This window comes from Pagrus pagrus (assembly GCF_965226575.1).
Source record: "Pagrus pagrus genome assembly, chromosome: 3".
Lineage (NCBI taxonomy): Eukaryota > Metazoa > Chordata > Actinopteri > Spariformes > Sparidae > Pagrus > Pagrus pagrus.
Genome location: NC_140187.1, coordinates 26,497,388 through 26,522,566, shown reverse-complemented (window position 1 = coordinate 26,522,566; position 25,179 = coordinate 26,497,388). Strand labels below are relative to the sequence as shown.

General features: G+C 41.0%; 2 protein-coding genes across 2 annotated transcripts in view; both read right to left on the bottom strand.

Annotated features, from left to right (window-relative positions):
• Positions 1 to 1,104: 1,104 nt before the first annotated feature.
• On the bottom strand, positions 1,105 to 17,525 carry mapkapk3 (MAPK activated protein kinase 3). Its single transcript, XM_084348664.1, has 10 exons — positions 16,582 to 17,525; positions 10,974 to 11,113; positions 7,425 to 7,489; positions 6,593 to 6,672; positions 6,367 to 6,493; positions 6,154 to 6,229; positions 5,871 to 5,995; positions 4,587 to 4,672; positions 4,369 to 4,449; positions 1,105 to 2,285 (listed from the first exon to the last, which is right to left on the bottom strand). Exons 1-10 carry the CDS (start codon positions 16,888 to 16,890, stop codon positions 2,130 to 2,132), a joined length of 1,245 nt encoding a protein of 414 aa, XP_084204790.1. The 5' UTR covers positions 16,891 to 17,525; the 3' UTR covers positions 1,105 to 2,129.
• Positions 17,526 to 17,605: 80 nt separating this feature from the next.
• Positions 17,606 to 25,179, bottom strand: part of dnah1 (dynein, axonemal, heavy chain 1) — a 30,097-nt gene continuing 22,523 nt past the window's right edge. Inside the window, 15 exon segments of the mRNA XM_084348666.1 lie at positions 17,606 to 17,920; positions 19,017 to 19,251; positions 19,411 to 19,617; positions 20,133 to 20,277; positions 21,332 to 21,462; positions 21,708 to 21,878; positions 22,326 to 22,502; positions 22,842 to 23,021; positions 23,169 to 23,339; positions 23,478 to 23,609; positions 24,209 to 24,367; positions 24,661 to 24,841; positions 24,843 to 24,886; positions 24,889 to 24,903; positions 24,906 to 25,103. Coding sequence (XP_084204792.1) covers positions 17,799 to 17,920; positions 19,017 to 19,251; positions 19,411 to 19,617; positions 20,133 to 20,277; positions 21,332 to 21,462; positions 21,708 to 21,878; positions 22,326 to 22,502; positions 22,842 to 23,021; positions 23,169 to 23,339; positions 23,478 to 23,609; positions 24,209 to 24,367; positions 24,661 to 24,841; positions 24,843 to 24,886; positions 24,889 to 24,903; positions 24,906 to 25,103 — 2,268 coding nt within the window. The 3' untranslated portion in view covers positions 17,606 to 17,798.

Here is a 25,179-nt window from a genome sequence, read left to right as displayed (position 1 = left end):
TGGAACCCTGAAAGCATGCTTGAAAAAACTCATACTGAGGCTGAGAGTAGTACACAATTTAAACAGGAAATGAACCATTGCCAGGGACTCGGGTTCTGTCCAATCCCAAACAAGAATGTTTTCTGTAATCTGAAATGTTGTTGGGTTTTAACTCTCAGGGCCGCGGTAGACTGTAGCCATTATTACAAGAACAGTAGACATAATGAATCAATACTGGGCTACTCTGTTGCACAGGCTGAGACTTGCATTGAAGTTTCACAGGTAAGAGCAGACAGTCATATGAATCAGTCTAACTCCTAAAAGACTATAAAAAAAATTACAAACAAAAGTATTTAAAACACATCCCAATGTCAGTGAACTGTGCTGAAAAAAGTGACCCATGACTGAACCTAACGGCTGACCCCAGACCTAAGTACTGTTGCCTTCCTCTTTATGTCAGTGCCAAGGCCTCTGGTGTGTGTAAACCTCTGGAGGGGGAGAATCAGTGACTTCCGTGGAAGTGGGAAGTGTACCAGACACTGTTATGTCAACATCATGAAGACGTTACTGATACATGCTGTAATTATGACTGCGCCTGCCTACAAAATGGCTGACTAACAAGGAAAAATACTCGCCACTGCCACCACACCATGACGAAATATATCTTTTGCAACATACTGTAAATTTCCAACTACAAATACTCTTATATTACTCTTATATTCTTATTGTCTTATTTTGAAAACGTCTATACTTTCTTCAAAGATGTGGAGCACCTGACAACTAACAACAGCTGGGAGGTCATGCTCTGTTTGGGCCACATCTAATCATGGCTGACATCCCTTATTTACAGCAAGTACTTCTTATGATTAGCTTCCCCTAACCTATCCCCTAAATACTAAAGGGTGACCATGTGATCAAAGTGGGGGAAAGGTCCTTACCATATAATCTAAACATAATAATGGTGACCTTTTCCAGTTGAACACAAAGTCAGTGGCTGCGTCCCAAATAGCCACTCCACTCCTGCTATTTATAGCAGCCTCACAAAGCCTGAGAGGCTCAATGACAAAAACAATAGATCCAAAGTCCACAGAACTTAAAACATCCTGCACGAAGACACTCAGGCTATACTTTATAAAGGTTTATTTACAGCCGTATGGACAAATACAATCTCTACATGGAGCAGGTGTACCATACAGATGATGTTTCCATTATTAAAGGCTGCTCTGTCTTCCTGAATGTGAAGTGAAACTGTGGCCTTATTTACAGGAAGCATTATACTCAACCCCCATAAACACACACGCACACGCACACACACACACGCTCACACACAGGACCTTTCAAAAGAAAAGTGTCACAACTCATCCGTGTAGCACAGCCAGCCATTGCCCCACTGCTGCTTGCATAAAGCTCTCTGGCCTCACACTGAAAGGAAGCATTGCGCTGCCTCTCAGAGCTCCATTAAGAGGACAGATCGGCAGCAGTGACACTGATTAAAAGTACTGCTCGGTAGGATGTGTATTGTTTATTGTTGCTTGGATGAAAAATACTCCCTTGGGTGATTTTATTGACAAGACAGTCAGTGTCATACTTTGCTTTAATTCATAAAAGCAGAAGACAGACAATATTAAGACAACGCAGGTAATAGTGTGTGTTCTCGTTTCACAGTCTGTCCACAGTTGGTTTGTCTTTGTGTGTGTGTGTGTGCGTGTGTGTGTGTGTGTGTGTGTGTGTGATTTGCACACTAGTGCATAGTTACACAGAAGACCTCAACCAAGCACTCAAATACACAAAACATGATCACTACAAGTACCTCATGTCTGCACACAGACACACTTAGAAACAGGCAAGATCTAAAAAGGACATACATATGTAAGAATAATTAAAAACAGATGAGGCCCACAGTGAGCAGAGCTTTTGACGTCTGCCACTGACAGGAAAAATAGGTCTTGAAATGTCTTATAAATGTCCAACTCTGACTTTGCTGTTCTTCCCATGTTGTCCCTTTAATTCGGGGAACATTTCCTCAACAACCAGTCTCTCAAGATTCCTGGGCAGGTCTCTGACATGATCAACTTCCCCTTCCTCTTCTGAGCTGGTCTTCTTTGTCACTGGCAGTTCTGCCTGGATTGACATCAACAGTCCTCTGGGTCTCATTGGCTTTGGCAGACCGTGGACCCGCTCTTGGCCCCTGCTGCGGCCTTCTTGCGTCTCTTGTTGAGTAGTGGGTTGCTGGAGGTGTCCAGATCTTTGATCTTCACCTGGTCGTAGTCCACACGCATGGTCGCTAAGGCGTTGGTCATCTCCTCCTGTGAAAGACAAGGGCAAAAAGAATATCCCAGTTATAAAGGAAAGAGGGCAGGGAGTATGCTATGCAGGGCACATCTGTAGTAAATACACCTTTGTTGAGTCTCACTCTCTTTTTGTTGGTGCTTTAGGAGTTTTTAAATGATTAATGATTGCAACTTTTACCCTTCTACATTCCATAGACTTAACCAAATCAGTGGAAATATGTTTAAAGCAACAGTTTGACATTTTGAGAAATGCAAAACTGCACTATTGTAGCCAGTTAGCTTAGCTTAGCATAAAGATGCAAGTTCAGTGCTGCTGCGTGGCGTTACAGACTGGGCACACTGGTTGCCTGTGTGCTGCGTGGCCTATCTGTTTACATGGAGTTTGCCTTTGATAATTATCAGTAAATATGATGACCTGATTTTCCTTCACCCTGCTGAAAGAGCGAGAAAGCGGGAGGGGGACAAGAGGGAGCGAGGGAGACAAAGTGAAAGAAAGAGAGTGCACAAGTAAGAAACTGCCCCTCACTTGTTGTGTGTGTTCTGTGACTTCTTCTACATAGGCCAGCTTCGCTTGACACGGGCCTGATATGCGGGTCTCAGTCATCCTTTGTGACCGGTCTAACCCGTCATCATGGATGCTGAAACACTGGTCACACAGGATGCCTGAGACGTGCCTCTCACGCCCGTGTCAAGCAAGGCTGCTAATCCATAGTACATAGAAATAGAACATATATAATACATACATAAATAGTACTATATTAAATAAATACTACATAGAGATAGTACATATTATAATTGGTGAGCAGCAGAGGTGCTCTGCCAGGCGAGCTGTTTCCAGTCTTTATGCTAAGCTACCTAAAATAATCGAACCTTATATTTGACATACAGATGTGATAGTGGTATCAATCTTCTTAAACTCTACACTCTCTGCAAGAAAACATATAAGCCCTTTTCCCATAATGTCATTTTTTGGTCCTCTCAGGGCTGTTCTACAGTAATTCACTAAACAATTTGTAGTGCAGGTAAGAAAAATTAAATACAAAAAATGTGGACTGAGTAAAAAAAGAAAGAAAAGAAAAACTGTCCATGAACATTTCCATGAGTTGCATGAAGGCCACTTGTCAGTCCTGAACTATACGACCTATGTAGAAAGAACATGAAGTCTCTTGTTTTGTGCTTTTCGAGAAGTGCTTGTTCAGGAGTGCAGTCTGTGACATTTTTACGCAATGCAGCGTTGCCCATTGCAGAAGTGAACAGTGGCATATTGTGTGCGTATCATTTTAGAGAAATGTTTCTTTCATATGTTATCACTTCAGACTTGCTCATTCAGCAGTTGTGAAGGAATGCACTATTCTACTCATGGTTTTGCTCACATTTAGAGCCACTGAAAGAAGATGGAATTGCACAACTGAGACATTTTGTACAGTACTGTAGAATTAACCCCAAAATGACTTTATGACAGCAAACAGTGTTCTTGTTTAACAGTTTCTTTGCGTAAAAATCATAGAGAAAGAGTTGTGAAGAATGGCTCAGGGCTTTGTGTTTGAGTGTGTGAGTGTGTGAGTGTGTGTGTGTGTGTGTGTGTGTGTGTGTGTGTGTGTTGAATGTTACAAATAAAAATCAGTGTACTAGTACGGCTCAGACTTTAAAACCAGTTGTAGTCTTCTGTTGCACTGGAAAAGCTTTGAAAAGGTTAAGAAAATGACCCTGATGATGTCATAGTGATGTCACCAGGGGGTCTCTGAACTTAGGCTCAGAGACTCCAAATTTTAACAGTAAGCAGTACAAACTGAGTGACAAGAGGTAGAAAGATATTGGTATGTACGTGCAGGCATGTAGGGTAAAATGAAAGATGCTCTTGAGCTGCATTATGGCATATCCAGCATAGGAGCTTCCCCCATACTAGAGGCGTGAGGAAATCTAGGCCTTTGCGCCATTGATTTGACAGTTTCCTCCCTTAATATTATGGACGTATAAAGTATGATAATTGCTGGAGAAACCCTGTAACACTGGGTCCACTTTAAGGCTTTGATAGCCCTGCAGTGACAGGTTGTAATGTACATGAGTGACCACAGGGGGTCAGTGTTGTTCTGCTCACCTTCACATCCTCCCACATCTCTCTGTCTTCAGTCAGAACTCGGGTGGTGTGGAGGGGAGTGGAGGGAACCACCATGGACTGCTGCACACACACACACACACACACACACACACACACACACACAAAGATACAGATATGAGCAAACAGATGTACAGTCAAAGAGGAAGCATAACAAGAAGTATATCATGTCTATCTGTACTCGACACATAAGTACATACATTAATCCAGGGGTGGTTCATAAACTGAGTGATGGTCATCCTCTCGTTAGGGTCTGTCTTCAGTAGCTGATGGATCAAATCTTTTGCTGGAAGAGGAAAGGCAACGCAAAGTTAATTACATTATTAATAGCAACACACACCGCAAATCTTGTGTCTCATCAAGCTTTTCCCGGTCTCAGGGACCAACTGGCCTACTTATAGTCACGAACTGTCATTGGACACCAGCAGGCTGCAATGAGTTATCTGTGTTATCTGTAAGATGAGTCATAGAGGAGTTTTAGCACGATAATTAGTTGTAAGTCTTGAGCGGTGTTAAACTCCAGGAAAGCACCAGTAAGGTCATGCCTGTGGGTGCTGACAAAGAACTAGAGTGACCTTCAGCACTAAACTTCTAACCAAGTCAAACAGAGAATATAGTAAAACCTAAACCATAATGTGTTGTCGGTTTGCTGAGACTGCACTGAAGAATAAAGAGGTGATACAGCACAAAGTTTCTCGACCAGCTGCAGCTGATCACGTACTGAGGTTTTCTATATGAGAACATCTTTGACACGGTCATCCAGTAAAGCTGTGGTTGCAGAGTCAGTTGTTTATTGGTTTCCTGTTCTTGACTGGGACACTTCAAGCTTGACATTGAGGCCATGTCCACACTGAAGCAGGCAATATGACTAAATATGAAGTAAGGATGTGCGTGATCATCCTTACTGAATATCGTCATTATTTTATTAATGTACACATTTAAATTACGTACGTATCCACATAATGTGAACTGAAATCTGTGTCTTCCCAGTCAAATGTTGCTTGAAAAAGAAATGAACATCTGTTTCTAATGTTAACAACAGTGGTTAACTGTTGTGTCTCAGATGTCTTTACTAGATTTTTTATTGTTAGACTTTTTGTTACGTTGAATATTGTTTTCACTAAATGTTATTTGTTAACTTTAATGTGGTTGTTGAGTTGTTGTCATGTTTTGTTGGATAATGTGCAGCGTTCCTAATGCTCATTATTTAAGAATGATTAACGCTTTCAAATGGCTCTAATATAATCTACACAATATATGAAAGTTAAACCATAAATTGTGCTCAATTTTTACTTTTTTCAGAATTTTTTTCTTGCTTTAAGACGAGTCGACCTGTCTAAATCAAAACTTATACTTAAACTTCATGGAAATCAGTCAATAGGAACATCCCTAACGACAAAGTTGTTCACATTTCACACAGGGTTCAATCAAGCGTTAGTGAAAAATGTGTTTTCAAATGTGTAAGTATCAGTGTGTTTTCTCACCTTCCTGTGACACTATGGCCCACTCCGGGTTGGGGAATTCGTACTGGCCCATCCTGATTCTCCTCTTCATCCCTGGAGAGATGGCCTGGCCCGTGTTGGAGTAAAATGGAGGGAAGCCACACAACCTACAGAGACAAACATGATGAGACGGACATGCAGCTTTAAAACCTTGAGAAAAGTGACCTATGCTTATTTTAAAAATATCCAGAGACAGAGTGCATCATACATGCATACATCAACATTTTTGTGGTGACATCCACCCAACCCCACAGTGAGTACTCACAGGATGTACATGATGACGCCTAGAGACCACATGTCACATGACTTGTCATATTTCTCTGGGCCCAAAACCTCAGGAGCTTATCGCAAACACACAGAAATAGATAAAAATTATAAATGGAGATAAATGGCAAGAACTGGCTGCAGCAACTACGTAGTTTTTCCTTTCTAAAAAATCTGTTAGCATCTGTCAGTGAAAGAATATAAAGATACTTACCCACGTAGTAGGGTGTATAACAGGGGGTCTGCAGAGGGTTGTGTAGAGTGGTCTCCTTAGCGAAGCCAAAATCTGTTAATTTGAGGATACTGTTTCTTTCTTTAGTGTTGTACAGCAGGTTCTCTGGCTGGTGAGGAAGAAGAAAAATAATTTAACAAAATGTCCTTTAAAGACCCTGAACTGATCATATTCTCCACAATTTGAGCGTTGATCTTCATCTTTGAACCTTGATGTCTCTGTGCGCAATGTTGATGTTGTGGAGAAAGTCAATGGCTGTGCCGATGTCCCTCATTATCTCAGAAGCCTCTGGGAGGAAAAGAGGAAAACACACTCTCTCAAACCAGAAGCAGTTCCAGGGTCACACAATAAAAGATACAAATAAAACAGACATCTTGTAAAATAAAGGAAAAACAAATATCTTCTTTTCTGTTACCTACATTCCTGTCTAATTTTCTCCAACATGTGTGCCTGATACAGTATCACACTTTCCTGGGAACGATTGTTTATTATTTCTCTCTGTCATCCTGTGATGTGTTTAGAACCAGTGGTGGAATGTAACTAAGTACATGTGTTCGAGTACTGTACTTGTGTACAAATTTGAGGTGCTTGTACTTAATTTGAGTCTTTTCTTTTCATGCCACTTTCCACTTCTACAACTTCTCTATTGTGTTCGTCATTTGGCAGAAAATTAAGTGGCAATTTTGATGTTTGGACTGTTGGATTGGACAAAACAAGCGTTTGAAAGGTGTCATTGAGCTTTGGGTAATTCAGACCTCATTTTTCTTTATTTTCAGAATTTTTACAAAACAATCAGTCAATTAACTGAGAAAATAATCAGCCAATTAATCCTGAATAAAAATAATAAGTATAAATCCTGTTCAAAAGGATTATTATATTATATTTGATTACAACATTTTTAAAACATGACGTTAACTTCTAACAGAGTATTTGTACAGTGTGGTATTTGTACTTTACTTGAGTATTAATATAAGTACTTATTGCGTAGCAAGGATCTGAGTACTTCCACCAACACTTTCCATCTATTTATCAGTCCTCACCTTTCTCAGTGAAGGCCTGGTCTCCTCTGGCCTGGATCCTGCTGAACAGCTCTCCTCCCTCCATACTGGAGACAGACAGACACACACAATTTAAACAAACTGCACACAGGACACTCCAGGGAATAATGTCACCTGTATATCACATAAATTAACTTTGAATGAAGTAACTCTTCTGAGGATTGCTTGAAACTTTTGTGATCACTCAGCAGATCAGGGCTCCCCATTTTGATATCTACAGAAAATATCAAGCATCTGTCAAAATTATAATTACAATAATGTGAAATGATTTCCACATTTTAATTCATGTTAATTCTACCCGTGTCATGTGGTGCAATAAAAACACCTGGAAACAATAATCAATAATCATAATCATTTACAAATCAGGGCAGTAACTTATGAACTGCACTGTGTTCTACACCTTGTGCCACTGGGTTGGATTTCAGTGGATATCTGTTGAGTTGTTTACAGCTCAAAACACAGAAGTATTCAACTTGGAGCTTGCATTTTCTTGAAAAAGAGAAATGGTAAGTGAAATTGAAATTCTAGAAAATACCAAGTAAAAGTATTCTCTCCTAAAACTGCCTCAAATACGGAAGAAGGCAAAGGTACAAAAGGAACCGACAGGGTTTTTAATGAAATGAGCCTGCATGTCATTGTTCTTACAAAACATTTTATCCCTGAGATATTTGACCTGATTCTTTTAAAGTTCAGACACTGAACAATCAAAAATGATTCAGTATCAGCTTCCCACTCTCAGCTTTCACAACCAAGCATCAAACAGATGTGATGGGATGCCTGAAACTCTCCCCTCTGCTCCTCAGAAAAATATGTTTGTGCTCATTTGTGACGTGGATGTGAAATTAAGTGTATTAAGTAAGAGCGTACTTTTTGTGGTTCGTGCGAACAGATGAACAGATAGCTGACAGAGAAATGTGACTGCAGTGGACCGTACTGCCTTCCTCCTCTGACCCTCATTCATACAGGAAGCAGCTCGCAGTGAGAGATTACAGTGAGAGCACACACAAACTCACAAGGTCGACAACATACCGTAGCACACAAACAGTTGCTGTGTCAATAACTGTGATGATGAGAAACACTTAGTCAGTTTAAAATTCCCATGGAGGACAGTGTCATTTCTGTGGTTTCTCCTTTACCCTCCCAATTGTTATGTGTTTTTCCACTCACAGGTGGAGGAGAGGGTAATAAAAAGTGCAAAGCTCAACTACCTGTATGCACATCAAAGCACACACACACACACACAAACACACACACACACACACACACACACACACACACACACACACACACACACACACAATGTGTTATCACCATCACTGGAGTCACTAGGGGTATTACGAGTGTGTCGAAACAGGTGAAGCCCTGAGAGAATTCACTCTCTTTATCATCATCATCTCTGCCGACACCTTCACTCGTCTCATCTGAGCTTCAGGTCTTATGACTGACCTTTAACATGTGTTAGTTCTGTCTTCAGTGGCACAAAGATTATCCTCTGACACTACAGAGAAATACACACACACAATGTTTCAGTTTTGTTATGAATACTCTCTAAAGCATGCGATAAAGGAGAAAACATCTAGAATACATTGATTCTTTATGGACTACAGACGATTGGTTTATCAACTGGATCTAATATACAGTGTTCGCGTATTGCGTCTTGTGCTTCGGGAGCTGTGACAGTGTGTTCGTGTATTTGTTGTATTTTCACCGTTGAATATCTCCTGGGGCGCAGATGTATAAACAATGTGTTCACACAAAAAAACACGTGCCTTTTACCACACATACACTTGTATTCATAAAGGAAGAATGTGCGGTGAGAATGTGGACAGCTCACACATAATTCAGACCAGGCGTACACATTTCTGCGGTTGAAATGATGAGGTGGGCATGAAATATAAGATGACAGATGTAACAAATATTGTTGGTTTAGGTTGTTGATTGATTGGGTTATTATTTTGTCTACACAGCCTTTTGTAAGCAAGTCGCTGAGAGACGCATTATAAACTTGACTTCACCTTCTTCATGAGTGATCGATCTGTGATTAATCAGTGATCTTTTTATTTGATCCGTGGAGATTTGTAGAGAAGCTCTATAGATTAATCACTGATCATCCTTCTGTAGTTTAATAATGACTGAGATATTACACACAGCTTTATAAATCTGACAAAAATAATGCAATGGCATATTTCAGGTATTTGTGCTCACACACAGTTTTAGTGAATCTACACAGAGTTGCATCCATCTGGCCCTCGTAGTGTTTGTATTTTGAGGAAGGTTTATATTTACAGCTGGATGATATTTGTGTTTATATGATGTTGAAGCAATGTGCTGCTCGAGGCGATGGTGGGTTAACATCCCGGAATATTTGGTTTGTAGTTTGTTTATGTGTCTGAAAGGATGGGTTCGGGTTATGTAAGGCCAGACATTGAAATAAAATATTCATTCATTCATTCGATAGGCTGTATTTTGTGTGAAAATATATGAGCATATTGGACGTGTTGGGAGAGGTCATTTCCTATACAATCTTTGGGAGAATGTCTTGTTGAATGTCTTGAATGTCTATGTTGTTCATATACTACTGTAAAAACATTTATACTGAAGAAACAGTTTGAGCTTTAAATGTATTTAATCGTTGTGTGTTGACTTATGGAGATCACACAATCCTGAAGGATTCTTCTTCGTTAATCACTGGAGATGGTTCAATACCGTTTTTTGAACCGTGTACCAATCAGTTACCAGTGACTTTGGCTACTTGTGCAGTTAAAATAAAACAGTTATGTTGCATACAGGTGTGCAGGACAATGCTGGGAAGTAGAAGTATTCCTGTTTCTAATAAATGAATAACATTGTATTGGTTGGGTGCATAGACTTGTGTGCAAGCTGGAACTGGAACCAGCATTTTAGGCAGTATCGAGGCTTTTCTAATACTGGTATTGAAACAACCCTGTTTTTAACAGAGCAAACACAAAAATTCCAGTGGAAAGTTGTGGAAACTGAGAGCGGAAATAACTTTGGATTTTCTTGTCAACTGTTTGATGAATCCACATCATCAGTTCAGAGCCACTGTAAGCTCATTTTGGACTTTTGTCTACCTAATGTCAACAATTCATGAATTAAGACAAATAGTCTTAAAGTGACTACGAGGAACACTTTTGTTGATTCTGTAGTACAACACCAGCGCCTGCTGTTGTAAAGGTCTTTGCTAGCATGTGCATTTGTTTTGAAAGGAGTGACAGAGAGACCGCAGGATTGATCGCTACGAGGTAATGTATTTATATGTGATTTGATATGTGATATATGGGATCAGACCTGAGCACAGGCATTAAAAATAACTGTATAAAAATAGCAGTGTTTTCGCTGGTCTTGTTTGCTGTAACAGATTATTTATACTCATCAGAGGAATCACAAGACTGTTTCGCAAACACTTAAAAGTTCCTCGTAGACACTTTAAATAAATGGTTCTGAAGGAAAGTGTTCAGATAGGTCTGTGTGTGTGAACTGATGAGCAGAGTGGTGACATGCGAATCCTACCACTCCATGACGATGAGCAGGCACTTCTTCCCATGATGCATGTTCTCATACAGGCTGAGGATGCGAACAATGTACGGTCCTTCTGACACTCGCCAGTGGAGCTCCACCTCTCGTCTTGCTTTCGGGCAGTCGTACAGAATCTGGCACACAATACAAAATTAATTAAATTAATGCTCAGTGTATGACGGGACCAACAAACTTAATACATTTAATTATTTTGTTAAATTCTAAACCAGTTTAATATTTATTTATTAATGTATTTATGTTTTGTTTATATTAGGTATTAGGTACAGTGTCCGTTATAGAGCATGCTGTAATTAACAACTAACAAAATTACTCATTTCAGGTTAAGTTTTTGAGTTGTTTGACTGGTTTCATCTTCTCTATTGAGAGGACTTTGTGCTTTTCTCTGTTTTGATATCATTGTAAATTAAATATCTTTCTCTTTTTTTAACTATATATCATCACTGTCGTCTTACATGGTTAGATAATTATTCGATTTTGTGTTTTACTTAGTGAAAAGTGACCCAGTAAATAGAGTAGACCCAGTAAGAGAAAAATATTAAATAACAGCTTACAGAAAAAAACAAACAAAAACAAACAAAAACAAAATGCAATTATTGACCTCATCCTCACTGATCTACTACATGTAAGCAGAGGACACACACTGTACAGTCCTTAAGGCAGCCTGGTCTCATAAACACACGCAGCAGGTGTGGACCCTGACATAGCACACATCTTCAGTCAGGGTGTATTTTTGGATATGACAGTGATGGAGAGATCCTGCTGCTCACAAGGCCGGTCTGGTCACAGGCCGAGTCTGGAGTACATAACACACACACACACACACACACACACACACACACACACACACACACACACACACACAACCAACCAACCACAGGCTGACTCACTGACGTATGACGGACTGACACACACACACACACACACACACACACACACACACACACACACACACACACACACACACTAAACCTGTGTTCTCTAACAGGTGAACTTTCTCGGATGTGAAAGAACATTTATAAACCTTCAGTTTCAGAGGAGTGAAGATGGAATCATTTCAAAATGTCAGCGCCGCTCAGTTTTAGCTCGTTTAAGTCAGAGAGGAAGTGGCCAAGGGTTGCGAGTAGCAGGGTGTTGAAAGTAGAAGTTGAGAGTTTCCGCTGACTTGTTTGTCGGCGCCACTACTACATGTGTCCTACTTTGCAAAGCAAAGCAGTGGGCAGGTTTCTTTCTGCTGTGTCATTTATAGCTTTATGGCTTTATTCAGAGCAGACAGCTTGTGAGCTGGTTTCTTTAATTTCCTGCAATGAAGCAGAATTGGCTTCAATAAAAGAGCTGTGTGGATTAAATACACATATAAAACACTGAGTGATGACTGAGAATGAGACAGACACAGTTAATCTTCTCATGGACTCTTTTCTTATGTGAGGCAACATCATGGAGACTAAATGCACACTTGTCCCTGATCCTGCTCTAAGCCAATCAGCCACATCCTTACACTCCTCTAAACCAGTCTCTGTCCATAGAGACTGTAAATCACACTGACACACACACATCTACCTGAGTTTAACAGCACACACACTCATATTGCTCCAACATATTTGCACTCTATCAAAGTGTTTGACTGTACACCTTGATAAAAAGGAGGTTTATCTTTACAACTTCTACCAATAAAGAGCTGCTCATAAAGCCTACAAAAGTGGTCTAGAAGTGGTGTAAATTTAACCAACAGGTGTTAATACATGTGATTGTCTCCAGTAATAACAACGTCATACTGCTGGACAACTTTTAGTTTATGACCAAAATCCTGGCAGTTTAATACAATTACAGTTTTTTTTAAAGCAGTCATTCCAATGTTCCCTGTGTCCTATGTGCCCCACATGTATATGACAAAGGGTCATACAGTTTGTTCCGAGGGTCCTGTGTTCTCCCTTTCTAGGGTTATTTGACCCAAACAGATACGAAGGGTTAATGTGTGTTAATGTAATATTGAACTGGGAAACAAAGGACTTAAGAAATGTAGTTTGGTTCCCGTTTTTAAAAAAAAATTTAAAAAAAAATTTTTTTTTTAAGAGAGCTGTTAGCCCCAGACTAAGAAAGCGTTCACACTCAACACACAAAGTGAACAGCGTAGCAACACCTTGTAGAAAGTTAACATACGGCCCTGGGCTTAGGTTAACCCTTTGTTAACAGTTCGTGTTTGAAAAGGGGCTAAGTTATCCCAGGGTCAACTCTTGGCCTAGAGCTAAGGATAGCCCTGGGCTTAGAATATACGTTGTGAAAGGCCTTGAATAGTCTACAGCCATGCTAACAGCTCTGTGAGGCTGTTTTTGGGCACAGTGATGCTTAGAGTTGAATGCTAACACTACAATGCTAACATGCTGATGTTTAGCAGATAAAATGTTTACCATGTTCACTAGCTTAGTTTAGCATGTTCACATGTTAACATTTGCTAATTAGCACTAAACAGCGAGTTTAGCAGGTTTTTGGTCATAAAACAATTGTACAAATAACAATGTTGACCTGATAAAACGTCAGACTGACAAAAATCAATAGGATTCATCCGGTGGGCTCCATAAACTCTAAGACTTTCAAGGATGCTTCTTTCATACCCAATCATTATACTTCTGCTGGTTACCAATTAACCTGTTTTAGCTGTGGAACGTTCTGGATTCTGCCATAACTTTCCCAGTCTATTGTTTTCCCTGATCTTTAAGATCCTCAACCACAAAAGATCTTCTATTGTGTTCATTCAAGACAACATGTTGATCACGTTTCCTCCATGCTGCAATCAAAGCAGATAATGAGAGTCAATGGAGACTCATAAGCCCAAAGCTCTGAGACTGATTAACTTGTTTAAAAGCACCGACTGCCTGCGGTGAGGCCTGCATAAGATCTGAGTGCAGTTTTCAGCAGTGTCTGGCCAAACCACTGAAGATTTTTTCTGACAATTTGGTCTCTGTGGGTCCCAGAGGAAACCCAGATGCTCTGCAAGAATGAAAAAAAGGCTGACCGTAGAGGTGAACACACACAGAGATTTTGACTATGAATGGAAGCCTGTACACAGACCTTCAGCTTGTACAGCTTTCCATGCGCTAAACTGAAAAGAGACTCAAGCGCTAAAATGGAACAATCACTGGCCAAGTACTTGCTACAAAATGGTATTAACAGTTAATGGTGGTGTGCTGCAGCACAGGGAGCTCACAGGTCCGTCTCCTCCCGGGAGTCACACAAATCCAAATTAAAAGAGTCCTGATGGCTATAACTGAATTACATTAAAAGGATGGCTCCCCTCCAAAGTGGATTAAACCTATACCCATCCATTAAGTTTAGAGCTCAGAGCAACGCTTAATTAAAAAGCCACTGAGCTGGTCAACTCTCCTCACCCCCCTCCACATCAAACACTCTCAATTATTTCCTTTTGCCCTGAGATTAAAATAATACGGGGACTTTGGGAAATGAGCTTAGATGGTATTAAAGAAGAATAAAAACGTGTATCAAGTAAACTCAAAATACTGTCACTTAGTCTGGGAAAATTCACAAGCAAACCAACAGTTAGAGCTACAAGGCATTTTGTGATCTCCTGAGCGTTTCCTTTCCAGACACACCTGCAACAAAACGTTTCAAATACAAAAGGCTCATGAGCTGTAGTACCATGTGAACAGCACAATGACTTCTTACAAGTTCTGCTTTTTAAAATCAACTCTGACATTTAAAAAACATTTCACAATCACAGTCAATTCAACAAGTAACCTGAAGCTCGCCCAAAAAAACATAAACTCATTATCTACTCACCTACAAACCAATGAAAGGTTGGGTGAAGTTTTGTACTCCACAAAACATTTCTGGAGCTTCACAGTAAAACAGTGTTGTAGCATTATCTTAAACAACTGAAGAAGCTGGGGACTTGTTTTATAAAACAACAGTCAGTTTGAGATCTCAGGGTTTGCAGAGACTTGGAATACACCATATGCGCTGTATGGAGCCACTGCATGTTTTGTTTTTGTTATTACAATTTAAAACAAGTCCCCATCTACTTGAGTTGTTTAGGAGAAAACAACATCATTTTGCTGCGAAGCTCCAGAAATGTTTTGTGGACTAACTGTGAAACTTCACCCGACCTTCCATTGACATGAGGGTGAGTAAAGAGTGGCTGAATTTTCATTTTGGGGTGAACTTGTCCTTTAATCATTCTCACTGATCATGTTCATCTCTCTCCCAGTCTGACATGAGGCCATCAAGCATCCTATCCCTCTTTTGTTTGTGGCTTCCTATTTTCTGCTGCACTTTATCTCCCTTTCTCATCGTCTGTCTCTCCTTCTATCCCACAGCCTGGGTCTACAGCTCTGCTTGCGACACTGCTGCTGCCTGGTTTGGCAGCTCAGTTCCAGATGGATTACTGTAAGCCAGTAAATCTCTCTGAGTCTGCGTCCCAGTGGTGACAGGTGACAGCCCGACGACCCGGGCGTGTGTGCGTCTACGCTGGTATGAAGGCGTGCCCAAGTTTCCACTGCTGCCCAGAATAAGGTGTCACTGTCAAAATCCATGTGCCTCCAAGAAGCAGCGTAACATGTCACAACACATGTGGCTGGGTGACCGCACGCTCCTTAAATTGCATCTGATCCATAGATAGGCTGACATTCTAGGAAACACAGCTCTGTGTTCACATTCAGCTTGTGTACATGTAGAGCATGTGAGCTCAGTGGGCAACATGTACAGTATGTCAAACCCAACGTGAGCAGCAGGTACACAAACATGCAAAAGCATGGCTTAGACATGCATGTACACCAGTCTTAGCTTCAGTGTTAGTCTGAGTCCTGTATGTCTGAGACAGGAATCTGAACACAGTAAATAATATACACAATAAAATCAACGTTTTTGAATCGTGGCTACAGACTCACAAGTAAACCCACTAAACAACTCTTAGATCTAAAATACGCAGAAAAAACACGTTCCCATATCAAGATGTATCAAGATGGCTACAATGACACAGCAAACAGGTCTATTCTGTTCTTTATTTTGATCAGTGGTGGAAGAAGTCCGCAGGCCCGTTACTTATGTGGAAGTACCGCTGACTTTTTTTCAAAGCGTTCTTAGTTTGGTAAGTATAGTATATTAGTATACAATATTGTATTTGTCTGGTTTCATTCCAAGCAAATACATGTACATGTATCAGCATTTTAATGTAGTTCCTCAATGTGGCGCCAGTTTTAGATACTTTGTATTCTACTGGGTAGAATAGTACTTCCTATATCACTTCATCATAACATCAATATATCATAGTCTATGTCGTTTATGTAAACAGTAAGGGTCAAATAAATGCAGTGGAGTATAAGTATAAAGTGTGCATGCTAAAACAAGTATGTCAAAATTGTACTTCAGTAAACACTTGAGTAAATGTACTTAGTTACATCATATGGGTAACACACAAAATGCCCAAAGTCTTCAATTATGCTTTAAGTGAATATATGTTCAACTTTCATGGTTTAAAGTGTTTTAATGAGGTGAGTAAACTGAGCTGAGGGGGTCTATCCTCCACTACCCTGTTTATAACATGCTCATCAGTGTCAGGTGACTTGAGTACCTTCAGTGCGCACTTCTGTCCAGTCTTCTTGTTGAAACACTGCAGGACTTTGCCATTGATCCCTAAGCCCAGCACCTGACTGGAGATCTTATAATCGTCCGTCACTGCGTTGCGCTTTATCTCCAGTTTGGGGTAATCGAGCAGGGGGAAGTGTGGAGACTCGCTGCCCGCGTCCTGTCCGTCAGCGGCGGGGAGAGCTGGCATCTGCGGCTGCTGCTGCTGCGTCGGCTCGTCAGCCGGGGAGTCCGGCTCTGGCTCTGCCTTTGGCGCTTGGAGCGGTTTCTCCTTATCGTTTCCATTTTGTAGCATGTTTACACCGGCGTGTTGTCACCAGCGTTACGCAGGAGAAAAGGAAAGTGAGTAATTTACCAAAGTAATGCGATGACTCCTGCTGTCCTCCGGTAACTGCGAACAGCTGAGAGGAATCCACGAGCACCGCTGGAGCGCGAGGCTGTCCTGGGCACCGCAGCCCCCGACAGGACTCCACACAGTAATCCCACTGTAGTCTATGTACTGTAGAGCTACGAGGCTAATGACATTGATCTCAACTACACAATAACTACACTACTACTTCTTCAATGAACTTATATACCCACTTATTTTTTAAAATAACTATTCTGTCAACCGGTCAAATCTGTCTCTTCAAAGAAATCCAAATATTCAATAAAAGATCTGGATGTCCCCAAAATTAAATTCCAGTCAGAGAGCAGTGTGTGAGGATATTCTGCTGGTCCTGGTGATCTCAGTTTCCCGGTGATGTGGTGTTGTGTGGCTGTGCTCACATGGCTGGTCACTGTCACTGTTTGTTTAAGCACCACCCTCCTACAGTTAAGTCATATTTCTCAACGGGCCCTATGTGGGAGCCTTAAAGGAGCAGGACGTATAATCAGTTCAGCACTGTGGAGATAAATAAAGGCTGTTAGATGAAAGGAGAGTAGATTTAGAAAACTTACATATGGTCGCTGAAAACCCCTGAAACAGGAGCCCTAATCTAACAATCTCACCAAACAATATGAAACTAGTATGGCATTCTGAAAAACTGTTTATTCCACAGACTGAAGGAGAGTTTCAATGAGGTCCTATTTGATGACACAAATGGCACAGATAAAGTGATAAAGTGATTCTGGGTACAGTCATCATCGTAGCGGGCTGTAAAACAACGATACATTATAACAGACAGGTGTTTTTCTTGTATATGAAAAAGTGTTTGTCTGCGTTTAGTAATCCAGTGCACAGATGAGGGCGACTCCCTGCTTGATCCAGTGTCTTTGACTGCGATCTGTGGGCAGCTCCACGGCGATCACATAGTTGGTGGAGTGACCGGTCGTAGATAGAGTCCCTACAAAAGCACACAAAGCGTTTCAGTGACATGAACACATTTGTGTTTTTCCAGTCTCTGTGCTGTGTCCAGCGTGCCAGCACAAGGTGTTGGCTACGTGCTGCTGTGGGTGGAAAATACAGAGCTGCACTTTCAGACGCTTCGTGAAACAGGACACTAACTGGAGTCTATTTTGGGTGAGTAATAAAACCACCGAAAGGAGATGCACACAAACGCTAGAGCGAGATGCTCGACACCAAGTCACACCGAAGTTTCAGTTAATCCATTTCCATGACTAAAAAAGATTAGTAACACTTAAGATGAGGGAACATATATTAGCCAATTAGCATATTGGTTTTTTATTAGTCATTATTGTCCATGACCACATTTTGCAACTACTAAGCCACCAACTAAGAGATTTCTGTCAATAACTTCCCAATTTCTGCTTATTGATTGGAGGCAGTGATGGAATGTAACTAGGTTCAGTTAGGTATAAATAAATTTGAGGTACTTTACTTGAGTATTTCCATTTTCTGCTACTTTTAACTTCCACTCCACTACATTCTAGAGGTAAATATTGTAATTTCTGCTCACCACATTTATTTGATAACTGTAGTAATTAGTTACTTTGCAGATTGCCTGCTGCATCAGAGCCACAGTAGTGTATTTTTATTTAATCGTCAGTCACATAAAAAAAAAACCCCCAAAAAAACAACTGATTCCGATAATCAGGAAAATGCTGAATATCGGATCCGATAACTGTCCAGGCCAATAATCAGTTGAACCATAGTATACATTATATACATACATGTTAATATATGTCTGTATAATTTACTTAGACTTGTACTTTTGATACTGATGTACACCTATTGCCAGAAAATTACTCTTTTACACTTTCATATCAGACACTTTAAGACTTTTACTCAAGTTATAATCATTAAGGTTAAGTTCACTTTTAACACCAAATCTAAAAAAAATAGAATTAATTATTAGAAGAAGAGTTAATACATGTTTTCTAATCTTAAATGTTACCAACAAATGTAATTAATCCCTAAATAAACAAATCAAATCTCATAAGTAATAGAGATGAATCCAGTCAGATACTGAGTGTACGTACCAGCACGTGTGAGGGTCTTGTAGATGGGGCAGACGTAGACCCCAGAGGTCGGAGGTTTGCGGTTAGGTTTGGGGATCAGCCAGATGACGGCCATTTTTGTGTAGAGCTCCTTGGGCGTAGAATCAGTGAGTTGACCAGCCTCGTTATCCCAGCGAGCCCCCTCCAGAAATAGACCGTGGATGTAGCAGCCTGCATTTACTTTCTCTGTTATCTCTGACACTGACTTCACTATCACCTGAAGGAAATTACAAAAGAGATGAGGAAGAAACAGGATGTCGGTCAGTATAAACCATCCGTACATGTTGATATTCATGCAGTTAATTTAAAGTGGTAAATATGCAGTGCTAGTTTGTTTTTAACAGAATGACACAGGCTGTCAGGCTTACTGTCTGACCTTAAAGTCAAATCCAATTGTGTCAATGGAGGTGCCAGAGCGACGGGCGTAATTCTGTAGGGTACCGGTGAGAAAAGCCTGGGGGAAAAAGAAGCCGCTAATCCAGACGACAGGTGGAATGCCATTATGGATCCATCTCTGCAGAAAATTGATCCTCTGAAGCAGGTCTGACACCCAGGAGGCCAGAGGTTTCAGAGACGGGTAGGCCTGGAGGGAGAGAGATGCATGGCCAGGCAGAGTTATGTATTCTTAGAAAGCAGAGCGTTGACTTATTAGAGCAGCACAGAAATGTCACCAAAAGTTCATCTGATGTCCCGTGCACTGAAATCACTCCCATATGTCAAATGTCAGAGTCTCATCTCGACTGGATGCGATAATGTCATCACATTAGTTCAGTTCAAGGCACACCGCAGTGTTCTGTACTTTGAAATTTGGGGTTTGCGTTATCTTAAAACAATCATTTTAAACATGGAGGATTGTGCTTATTTTGTGTTTATTCTGAGCCAAGCTGCCTGCAGAGTAGCAAAATGTATAAAAATATGAGAAGGTAATTGTTAATTGATTAATGTTAATGACACATTTTGTGATGAATCCACTTGTGGTTCTTCTTCAAAATGTTATGCTGCATAATGTTTTAGAGCGGTTGTAACATGCCATCTGAGCACTGGTCACTGGTGCCCACAAGGGAATCAGAAGGAGAATAACTGTTGTGTGCATCTTGCCTTGGCTTTCCACATATCAGGCACCACGTTGTTGAACAGGCTGTTGGCCATGAGCTCCAGCTCTGATGACATTGGCAAGAAACCCTTCAGAGCCTTCACGATATCGCTGAGACTCTGAGAGATGACCGCCAGCAACTTATTATATCTGAAAGACAAAAAGGTACAAAGAACAGTTAGTGAAGTACTAATGATTTATACTGACACTCCTCAGATCACAGTCATAACTGTATCCTACCATTAACTGACTTTTAACAATCACAAGAATATGTGCATCATCCAGGTTTATTTATTTAATCAAGATGTGCAAAGATAAATACATAATAATTCAAAGTCATAAAGGAAAGTAAAACAGTCAAATTTAACATTTAACATTATTTACTCTGAGGGCCCTCACTCTAATCCGTGAAATGGATTTCCAAACCCATTGTTACAACCTAATGTAACTTAAATTTGACTAATAATAATGCTAACATAGCTGTTAGATTTTGTTAAAAATCTAAATGAGTAAAAGCAGTTATTAAAAGCTAAATTAATTCCTCAACTAGCCCAAGGACACAATGTACGCAAGGCTTGATCTAAATACGTTCAGATTCACAACCTAACAAACAAATGTTGGCCACCCAAAAAGTTGTTTATAACACGAGGACAACAACACCTGAAGGAAAAAAAAAAGAAAATATTTTTCTTGCCCAGGTATAAAAAGGAAATAACAGATTTGCGAGAGGCTGATAGGACTGTTGACAGCAAAACCAACGTCAGGCTCAGAGATTTCTGGCCTGAACAAGCTGCTGTCATCACAAGCTACTGCAGCTCACACACAACTGAATAAAAAAGTTGTTATAATTACAGTATGAGCACAAAGCTGATAATAATATGGTTCCTGGCTGTGACTTTTAAGGATACATTTTTAGCTTCTGGTCTCAAATAGAGACATTACATTACAGGTTACACATTTAATTATTATTTTTACCTCAAAAGTAAGGTGAGCTAAATGCTGTCAGAGATACGTTCAGTTCAGCACAGATGGCAGTTTCTTTCTCTGATGTTGAAGAATTACCAAACTCTTATGCAAAAGATTAAGGACAGCTTCATTTGCTGATGAGTAATTGGGAGTCGTCCAAGTGACGTGTGTTATTATATCAAGGAGACCTGCAGTGTGGTTTTGTAATGTTATCTTCTGTTACAGCTTGTTTTGTTACCTGATGACCTCTTGGATGAGCACTGTGTTCATGGACTCTTCATAGAGGATCGGGTACTTTTCCATCACCTCCTGAGCACTGAAAGGTGGAGGAATCTTCTCAACGATGCCCGTCACCGTCTCCTCCACTGTCTGCAATACAGGAAGAGGCACATCTCCGATTAAACACAACATGTCTCAGCCAGAGTTCGTGCATTTAAAAAAAGGTATTGATTGAAGAGGTATTCCTTACAAGCTACTCAACATGGCCAGTTATGTTTGGTTGGTGTTAATGATGGTGTCTCATTTTGTATTAAATAAATGTAGTATACAAACTATAATATGATGCAAGTAGTACAAAAAACATAAGAGTAAAGAAAATATACAGATATTTTTACCTCCTCCAGGGTTTTGCCCCCAACAGATGCAGCTTGAGGCTGCAGACGCATCAAGGCCCCCAGCAGAGCGAAGGTCTCATTCTGGGCAAAGCTGATGTTAGCGTTGTCATGGAGACCAAAGATCTCAGGTGTATCATTGATGGGCAAACCATGAATGTATTCCAAGTAACCCTAGGGTGAGAATTGCCATGACAAACAGGTCACGCACTGATACCAACTGTTGTCAATTAGTTTGACAGTCAGCAGCTCCAATGTTGCAGTAAGTCCTGTGTCCTGTGACCTTTTAACTTGCTCGGTTCTCTGACCAATCAACTTTATTCCACTTTTAGCTGCTGTATATTTGAATGGTAAGATGCATTGGTGGAATGAGCCTTTAAACCAATGAATACATATTGTACATGACTGTTTTCAGCTATAAAAAAATATCTTCCTATTTTTGTGTTACAAAGAATCATGTCATGTTTCATAGATGGCACCATTATATACAGTGAGTGAGCCACCCTGTCATTCCCAACCCTAGAAAATATATGCAGTTTTGGAGTACACCAGCTGATTCAGGGTTAAATCTAATCCACAACTCTCATCATGATATCTTGAATGTTCCTGAGTTTATCTAACCTTGATGTCCAGATTTGTGTCTATCTGCCTGTAGACTCCAGACGAAGAATAGACATGATCATCAATAAGCACAGCGTGACAGTAGAAATCCTCCAGTACACTGAGCAGACATCGTCTGTCCCAATCATCTGTCACACGGCCGCCATAATTTATCTCCCCTGCAGTGTATTTAAGCACCTGGACAGGTGGAGGACAAAAAGGGAGACAGACGGATGAACACGCACACATTCCCTGGCTGAGGAAAAAACTAACTCTCTTACTAAAGGTCCTGTGTTTCTGTTGGCTTATATCCACAGTGAATGAAAAACATTTCACAATAGCAAAAAAGGGTGAGCAGTGGTTATAAGTGCATGACAAGTTAGGAAAACTAGGTAGAGGATCAGTAATGGTATAAAACAGAAAGATGAAAAAGGACAGCGAGACAAACAACATAAGAAAGAAAATGAAAACAACGTGGCTTTGGAACTGTGCTCTTTACAGGTAGGCAAATATAGACAGAAACCGTCTCTCCCCCACCTTGTATGGGATGTCCTGGTACTCGTCCAGGAACATTTTGAGTTGGCTGATGCAGATGTTCAGGTCCCCGTCTGTGAACTCATAGGGAATGTTAAAGCCCAGTGGGCCAAACTTCCTTCGCTCCAAAACAATTCCATGGAAGAGGCACAGAGACAGGAGCAAAGACTTGAAGTGTGACATCTGGAGAGAAGAGAGGTGAGGAATACATTGGAGATAAAATTAGATACACCACATGTCCTCAAAAAAACAAAAAGGCAGATGTTTTCATTAAAAGTGTAAGAAAATATAAAAATGATAAGCTGGGTGGTGAGGGAAGACGAGGTAGACCTTGGTGGAAGAGGAGATAAAATCATCGGTGAGTCTCAGGTAGGTTTTCTGTAGATTGGCCTTGATTCCTCTGGGAGGCTCGATGGTCATCTTTGACCCATTTTGGAGAATGGACACTGGGAACTCGTAGCTGGGGAGACTGGTTAACCACAGACGGAAGTCCTTGTGCACCTGTTTATGGGTTGTGAGATATGTGGTGCCAGTGGACAGTTGAGGAAGTAATTAATACTTTCAAAGTCAATGAAAGGCCTGTCTAACATACAGTACATACCACAACAGTGTACAGTATGTGTATGCATATGTGCTGACCTTTACTGGGTCAATGTTCTCAGTGAGTCTCTCCAGGGTAGGCATCCAGCTGGGCGCCAGGTGACAGTCCTGGAGGAAGACCCACTGCCCTTTTTCCATGGCAGTGTGCATCATGGTCTCAGCCCGGGGGCCCTGAATCACACAAACTTAACATGAGGCTTTAATTTAAGAGGCAACATCCATGTTTCCAAGAAGTTTGAAGTGTAAGTAAAGCCAGTTTTACATTCTAGGAGTCTTTCAGGAAGGCTCAAGAGCACTGAGTTCAGTATAGATCTAAATTGAGGACAGGGTGATGCAACAGCTCAGCATGAGCCAGTATTCTAACTCCTATAATTGCAAGTAATGTGATAAACACACGCTTACACTTATTGAGCAGCCACAGGGGTAGTGTGTTGCCAGGAGAAATGTTTGATCGGCCACTGGGCTTTAGGTTTATGGAGGATGAGACTGCATTTATCATAAAACCTGCACATGATGTTAATGTGATTGTTTTCTGAACTCATTTACAGTGTCCCGGAATCTAGCATCTATGATCGTGTTATGGTTACATTGTCCTTGCCCGTGGTCAGAAAAAGAGAAAACAATTCTCACCGAGGTGGCCATTCTTAATGAGACAAATGAGAATGGCCTGGTTCTGCAAGAAAGTGATTTGCAGTGGCTTTTCTCCAGAGTAAGACAGAAAGACTAAGAGAGAGTGAGACAGAGATCCCAAACATCCCCCCGGCCCTGACCTGGCCTTGGCCCAGAGAGATGGCACTCATTTTCTTGGAGAACTGCATGACGTCAGCAAACTTGTAGAGGTCAGCAGCAGGGTCAGTGCCAGGGGACAGGACGAAGATGAGGGGGGTGGAGGGGGACGACTCCTTGAAAACCACAGACAGGTCTGACGCCTGACGAGGGAGAGATGGAGAAAGAAGGCGTGACAAGCCATGACTACTGCTGTCACATACCATACAGTAGAGCAAACAACCAGGAATTATTTTCATCTTAGTTAGCACAGTTAATTTTGTATTCATTAAACAATGTTTGTACTGCTGCAGTGACCCAGCCAAAACAAACTGAATCATCATTGCCATGGTAATATTACCATACTTCTAAGCTATTGTCACAGACATTAGAATAACTATTGTGTCACAACATACGTATAGGCTTTAACATCAACATTAATACAAGAGGAACCCACCTGAGGTTCTATGAAGCGCTGACCCAGCTGAACTGATACAAAGTCCTGCAGGCCTTGAATGAGACAGTCAGTCCTCAAACAGCGCAGGACCAACAGCTTCTGGAATGAGTCCAGCTTTGTGTCCCAGTCTCCTGGGAGGGGCTCCCTATAGGCAAACATACATGTGCACACCTTGTCAGTTATTCATGGCGTCTACACAGTACAAATGAAGGAAGGTATTTTCACACAGTGGTTATTTATGCGTGCCTGTGAGGCTGGTTGCTGTCAAAAATGCTCTTGAAACCCTGCAGATGTTCGGTGAAGCTCTCTGCCAGGTTGCTGAAGTTGTCCAGAGCGCTGAGGCCCTGGATGTCCTGCCAGGCACGCTCAGACAGCCAACTCCCTGCTGGGTTTGACAGCTCTTGGACGGGCATCCCTCCAGATAGTAGGTAGCGCCACTCAGCCTGCCACAAAGACACAACATAAATTTCAGCAGACCCAGATGAACTTAACTTCATACGGAAAACTAAAGAGAGGAGG